This window comes from Notothenia coriiceps, unplaced genomic scaffold, assembly GCF_000735185.1.
Source record: "Notothenia coriiceps isolate Sejong01 unplaced genomic scaffold, NC01 NC01_scaffold00003273, whole genome shotgun sequence".
Lineage (NCBI taxonomy): Eukaryota > Metazoa > Chordata > Actinopteri > Perciformes > Nototheniidae > Notothenia > Notothenia coriiceps.
Window position 1 is genome coordinate 118,121 of NW_011335974.1, and position 7,200 is coordinate 125,320.

The 7,200-nt window shown below is 41.1% G+C and overlaps 1 protein-coding gene across 1 annotated transcript; it reads left to right on the forward strand.

Annotated features, from left to right (window-relative positions):
• The first annotated feature begins 2,032 nt into the window (after positions 1-2,032).
• Positions 2,033-7,049, forward strand: bmerb1 (bMERB domain containing 1). The gene is made up of 4 exons (XM_010766264.1): positions 2,033-2,183; positions 3,501-3,615; positions 5,130-5,212; positions 5,296-7,049. The coding sequence occupies exons 1-4, from the start codon at positions 2,111-2,113 to the stop codon at positions 5,412-5,414; spliced, it is 390 nt and encodes a 129-aa protein (XP_010764566.1). The 5' UTR covers positions 2,033-2,110; the 3' UTR covers positions 5,415-7,049.
• The last annotated feature ends 151 nt before the right edge of the window (positions 7,050-7,200 follow it).

Consider the following 7,200-nt stretch of genomic DNA (forward strand, 5'->3'; position numbering starts at 1 on the left):
GCGGTCAGGCATTGTGTGTGTGTGTGTGTGTGTGTGTGTGTGTGTGGCTGGTATATGTAATACTGGCAGTGAGGCAGCGTGTGTGTGTGTGTATGTGTGTGTGCGTGTGTGTGTGTGTGTGTGTGTGTGTGTGTGTGTGTGTGTGTGTGTGTGTGTGTGTGTGTGTGTGTGTGTGTGTGTGTGTGTGTGTGTGTGTGTGTGTGTGAGAGAGAGTGAGTGTGTATGTGTGTGAGATAGAGTGTGTGTGTCTGTGTGTGAGAGAGAGAGAGAGAGACATTTGTGTGTGTGTGTGTGTGTGTGTGTGTGTGTGTGTGTGTGTGTGTGTGTGTGTGTGTGTGTGTGTGTGTGTGTGTGTGTGTGTGTGTGTGTGTGTGTACCTCTGGGCTTGCTGGCCTTCAGCAGCACTCGGATCAGTTCTGGAACATCAAAGTACGCAGCGTAGTGCAGAGCGTTCATGTTGGTCCAACGACTCCTCAGACTCACATCAGCACCGAGAGAGATCAGCTGAGCACTGAGACGCAGCGCTGCAGCTGGGTCACCTGAGGAGGAGGAGGAGGAAGAGGAGGAGGAGGAGGAGGAGGAGGATGAGTCATCGGCCTGATCTATCGCAGGCAGAATGAAATCTGTGGTAGCTGTCACAGCTCCGCAGAGAGAGAGAGAAAGGCAGGGATTTAGGGAGGAAGAGGGGGAAACATGGAGCCCCCTGAGGGTGAGACATCAGGGCTGCAGGGGGCTCAGGGAACGGGGGGGGGCTTTGATTGATGTTGCATGTTCTTCATCCGCACACACTCTGAGGCACCAGCCTGTGATGTCTTAATGACAGGGACAGGAGGGGATTCTACAGCACAGCAGCAGGGATCAGCAGCGCTGAAATGATTTCTACACTAATCAATTATTCAATCAACAGGACAGTCCATTAATTCAAGCGTCACTGATTTATTAAGAAAACACACAAAACAGTCCATTTATGGCGTGTACAATAGAGGATTTCAAGGTTTGTATCAATTGTTCACCCAAGGCTATATCATATCTCTATTGATCTGTGTTTCAAAGAAGCATTGCTATTTCAAAGTTTCAAAAGCTTTATTGTCATATACACTGTAGCCAAAGTATAGTTTGGGCAAGTCCCACGATCCTTCAACAATGCAACATATATATATAAATATACATATTATACGTAAGACATAAAACATAAAAACAAAATACAAGATGAAGAAGATAAATAAAATAGGGAATGTTGCAAAAGACCAATGTGCAAGTAAATGCAGTCAACTATATACTATAAGTTATGAAGTCACAGGCATCTAACAGTCATTTGTTTAATACGTTTCAAATTGGAATGTTTTGGACATTTTCTTTGAAAAGAAGATTAAGATTTCTGATAGATTACCTAAATGTGTAGTTTAAAAAAGAGGCATTCTACTATAATACACTCCCTCTTTATACATCTGTTTTATCCTAAAGGTGTAGAACATGGCTCGTACAGAATAGGATCCAACCAAGAAGTGAGATCTTTTACATCAAACAACATCCTATAATAGGGTTAAAGTGCTGCACCTCTTTTCACCCTCTGTCTGAAACCAGAGCCCAGTCTGCTCTGATTGGTTAGCTGCCCGGCTCTGTTGTGATTGGTCAACTGCTTAGAGATGTCCTGCCACTTAACCAATCACGTACAATGTGTTGGAGTGCTAGCCAATAGAAGTGTAACATAGTGATGTCACTAGGTTACGGAAGTAAACAAAGGAGAACCAAAACTATAAAACACACTACAGGAAAGGGCAAACCTTGTATAATCAAAATCAAGTCAAAGTCAACTTTATTGTCAATCTTTCAGTTAGTGTGTACAGACAGAGATCGAAATACCGTTTCTAACAATCCCGAATACAGTAATGTATATAGAGCCTCATATTTAAGTTTTACAAAATAAATGTTGTGCTTTTTGCAATTGACAGAATTGTTCACATTGAAACACATTGAGTGCATAGAAACTTCCCGCAGATTGTTCAGTTGAAGTCTGTTTTTGTTCCAGGGTTCAGGAAGCAGCTATAATAAAATCATCTTTCATGTGATGTAAGCCAGATATTCACTGTTTTCTCTCTCTCTTCCTAGGATGGATGACATTCAGCTCTGCAAAGACATCATGAGTTTAAAGCAGGAGCTGAGACAGATTGTCACAGCACCAGGTACACTTCAAACACACATATATTTATATATTTCCTGCAGGCAGCAGCATATCAGAAAATAAACCTCTCAGAATCGATCTTCTGTGTGGAAAACTCTCCATGCTCCCTGTTTGGACTCGAAAATAGAGTTTTTGGCATTCAGTGCTTCTGTTTGCAGCTTGCCAGCATCCCATAACCTCAGCAGGCGGCATGGTTGATGTATTGGGAGAGTCATGGAGCTAAACTACGGAGGATTGATGGTGAGTCTCAGGGACGAGCTGGAAACACGAGGCAGAGATTATCATACTCATGCATCTTCACTGTGAAGGCAATATGAGCTGAGGGAGGCGTTCCAGGTGTCCACAATGTTTCTGTGGTGTGTTTGTGGCGCAGAGTACATCATCAAATATTGGTTTACCTCCATAGTGAGTTCCAGTGTTATCTGTACCTGAAATGCAGCGAGAATGTGATGTCAGATGAGTGTATGAGCAACAAAATTCCAGAGGACATGACCTCACTGTATCAATGGTGTCTGCCCCTTTAATTAGATTGTAATATATTGTAATGTGTTACTATTAATCTGTCCGCCCTCTGTGCATTCTGGATTACCGGTCACACAGAAACTGTCCCTTATTGACATTCTTGTGAGCCACTGGGGCCTCATGTGTGCTGTTGCTAGGGGGACAGGCAGCCCATTACTGCACTCACACGGCACAATGAGAGTCACATGAGCCTCCCCTTTCCTCTGACATTGGGATGTATCCGCTGTAGCCCCCGCGCCCCTCAGATTGTTCTGCCCCCGGGGGAAAAACACACCGAGCTACACTGCTCCACTTTGCTTCCTGACGGGAGAAAGAGCTGATATTAGCAGTCATTTTTCAAACCCCCTCCTCGCCCATACATACCGGCAGCAGAGTCAGAAAACTTGTGTGTGTGTGTGTGTGTATGTGTGTTTGTGTTTGTGTTTTCTGTGCTTTGGAGCGTGAAGGTTGGAAAAGTTAGACAAGTCAAAGAGGAAGCTGCGTTCATATTGAAGATCTCTGGCTGTGAAGGCAAAATCATTCACAAAATCACATCTCTTTAGCATTTCCATAATAAAGTCATTGCCTTTATTCTTATCAATTATTAATAGGGGAGAATTAAGGGTCTGCTCGTGACGTGACTCAGCTGACTTTGCTATAAGGTCAGCTTGTTAAGGTTAGTTGCGAGTAACAAAATGTAGCTCTATTAATATTTAATGTGAGGATATTACGGTTTAAATCAGTCTGCTTGTCCCTTCAGTCGTCCATTATTATTGTTTTGTGTTTGAGTGACTTTCATCTTCCCTTACCTCCCCAGAGAAAGAGAGAAACAAGAAGCAGAGGCAGCGGGAAGAAGAGTTGATCCTGAAGATCCATAAGCTGGTGCAGAAGAGGGATTTCCTGGTGGACGACGCAGAGGTGGAGAGATTAAGGTACAGCGCTCCCGCTCCCGCACACACACACACACACTCACTCACTCACTCTCACTCTCACTCTCACTCTCACTCTCACTCACACACACACACACACACACACACTCACACACACAGCTGAATGTGTGTTTACTGACAGTGTCGGGTTGAACTGCAGACACTTTGTCTGCACTTGAAAGACATAGGATGGTTGAGAAACAGTGGGAAGGAGACTCAGAAGAAATGTGAGCATGACTGAAGGCGGGGGATGGGGTCAGTTCATCATCACATCGCTGCCTGCACGTGTGTGTGTGTGTGTGTGTGTGTGTGTGTGTGTGTGTGTGTGTGTGTGTGTGTGCGGCTGACTGATGACCATGGCTCTGTATTGTCATCTCTTCCCTTGCCCCCACATAGTGTCACACAGAGATAATGGTTGTGATATCAAATCATGTTACATTTCTGTACAATTACAAAGGTTAATTTTAAAAGTGGGTAATCAGATTTGCTTCTCTTTTGGGTATTTCAATTATTTAATCATTGTTATTCTCTATGATGTCACCACAGTAAAGTGTGTAACATTGTGTTATGTTGTCAAAATCAAAGCAGCGTGAAGCTCTAGCTTGTGCTTCTCTAATATCGTCATTACACTCTAGGCACAACAATTAGACATTTCGACCTGAGCATGGTGCTGAGGGGAAGGGCCAGCAAAATGAACAGTTCATACAGAAAATCCAATAGTTATCAAGATTTTTTATCGAGAATAAATACCTGTTTCTAGAATAGTCATTACAATCTTTGGGATTCATTCCCTGGCGGCTATGGATACCATGTACCAAATATAAAATACTGTTATTGCAAAACAGCTATGCATTAAATAATTATTTCCATTGTTTTGAATTGTTTAAAAACTTTTTCTACATTTTTGAACAAATGTGTAATTTGGTTCGGAAAAAACAATGGTGTAAATAGTTTTTGAGTTTTGTAGATACATTTAACCCAATTAAAATGTTTGTACAAACAAAAGACCAAAAAGAATACATATTTGACAGAGGATTAAAAACTAAACTAAAACACACACAAACACTTGAACTAGCTGTGTGTGAATAACACGGTAAAAGTTGTAATCTTGTTGTATGGGGAACAAAATACATAAAAATATAATAATACTTTAATTAATCCATACAAAAATTCCGTTAGCATTTTTTGCATCCTGAGTTGTAATAAAAAAAAAAAAAAGGCCTGTGGAGTTATCTTACCTCTGGCTAACAACACATTGGCTCTATTCAGGTGTCCCAGTAAGTAATGACAGTCAGCCAGCCTGCACAATACCAGGACCCTGAAACCTAAACAGCCGAATAGACCTTAGCAATCACCAGTTTATAACCTCACACATAAAAGGTTTTCTGAGAAGAAGGCCCAGAAGAGGTACAAACTGCGGGTCAGGTACGTGAAGAGGTCCGGTGACTAACAGTAAAAGCAGCCTGTTCTGTTGCATTGTATTCAAACAGCTGATCATGTGACTTAATGTATCACAGGGAGCAAGAGGAGGACAAGGAGATGGCCGAGTATCTGAGACTGAAGCTGATGCCTCTGGAGAAGAAACTCAAAGCCACACAAAGTGAGTTTACACAAACACACACTCAGAGTAGGAGTATTGTTCACTTTTGATCTGATTTATCTGTCCTCTTTCTTTATGGCAAGACGCTGCAAAGCCGAAGAGACAAATACCAGAGCCACCTCCCAACAAGCCGTCCATCACCAAGTCAGGAGTGGCCGTCATCAAGGACTGCTGTGGAGCCACGCAGTGTGCCGTCATGTAACCGCTAAGACCCCGTATCAGAAACACTCACATCGCATCACACGTCATACATCACTTCCTGTAACTCAGAGAACCTCGTCTAACTGCTTTCGCCTCGCATCTGTTCAGGAAGCAGGTTTGTAATTGGGTCAGGGAAGGGGAATTGTAAATAAAAAAACTGATCAATACACACCTTTAATTAGACCCATCATGAAACGTTCCTTTAAGATGACAATATGGTCTGTGATCATGTGGTCGAGTGGAGCCATTTACAGAACTAAAAGCACAATGACCAAACGGTGAAATATAAATGCTGGGGATCTGTCTGACGGGAGAAAATAAACATCTGTTTTCGTCCCGTCACGATGGACAACGGGGATTTATTCCTCCATCGCAGCCCTTTATCAATCAGTGAACCTTTTCACTTAAGGAAACCCACAAATCGGCTTTTGTACTGGAGCTAAGCAATCATTGTGACTCCATGCAATGGCTCTAACATCAGTTTAATCCTCTGTTATTCTGTAATATCTGATGTGCTTGATTTAAAACTTTGACAGTCAAAAAATATTTGGTATTCATTGAAGATAAACATTTAAAAACATAGCAAATACTTACGGAAAATGTTCTTCGGTGACAAAAACTCCATTGAAATGTTGCTATAAAATGTGGTCATTACAGGTTCGTTTCCAAACATTTGCATTTCACTCTACAAAGGCCACTTCTTAATGGCAGTACATCTAAACATGACCCATTATTGTAGCGTGGTATCCACTGGTTCACAACTATTATTACTCTGGTTAACCTTATAGGAATCCCTGAGAGGCAAATGAGAACAAATTATTCTGATTATCCATTTTTTAAGTTTGATTTAAATGCTAAGCTAAATTATTACTGTGATGTCTTTTGATGTCTAATTATGCATTTTTATTGTCTCTAATCTGCCATTAGGAAAAATACAAATGCTTCCCGTCCCGTTTAGAACATGAAATCAGCCTCTTGTGGCCAAAAAGAGTATTGTAACAATGCATAAACATTTATTTTGATTCGGACAACTTGTTCAGAGGGAAAATTAATTTATAAATAACCCTGGATAACGTTTACCCTTCTTTTTACCATAGTCATAAACACTGAATAAATAACATTTAAGAGTGAGGTGGATCACCATGATCATCTTCTTTTCATTTTTCTCTGAGATTGTGCAACTATAGAACATCAATTCATCTTTTTTTTTGATAAACATGGTGGGATATTATATTGAATGATTTTAAATGGTCCACTACACTTGCTCATCCTCAAGTCACCACATCAATATTGACTGTGGTAGCATGTCATCATTCAGTCATTATCCATATTGCTGACAAATCTTTGCATCCTACTAATTTCTTCTTGCGTTTTTCTGATAAAACACCAGGAATTGAATGCAACTCTTGTAAATGACTACAATAGACGGTGTATGTTTGAGTATATTTAGGACTTCAGTGACTCCTGTCAAGCAAAGTGTTGCCCTTGGTCACCTTACCTTCCTTCTGATGACTTAGCATTCTGTAGTAGTAGTGAATTTATGACGGTCCTAATGTTGAATATTGAACAAATATGCAGAAAATAAGCTGAAACTACCTGTACATACATGTTTAAATAAAGAGCATCTTTCAGGAAACACGCTGGGTGAAATTGATTCTCTTCAAAAAAACAACACATCTGATGCTTGTGAAATTTATTAACAGAAATCTTTTTTTGGTCCCTTTATAACAACGTTAGACTTTCACAGCGACTTCTGGTGCAGTGAGGCAGTATAATGAGAGGGGGGG

What these genes read in the sequence shown, in the direction of transcription:
- bmerb1 (XM_010766264.1), top strand. Translation starts at nt 2,111, where the DNA reads ATGGATGACATTCAGCTCTGCAAAGACATCATGAGTTTAAAGCAGGAG. An exon ending in ACAGATTGTCACAGCACCAG is followed by an intron (nt 2,184 to 3,500) that starts GTACACTTCAAA and finishes TTACCTCCCCAG; the next exon opens with AGAAAGAGAGAAACAAGAAG. An exon ending in GAAACTCAAAGCCACACAAA is followed by an intron (nt 5,213 to 5,295) that starts GTGAGTTTACAC and finishes CTTTATGGCAAG; the next exon opens with ACGCTGCAAAGCCGAAGAGA.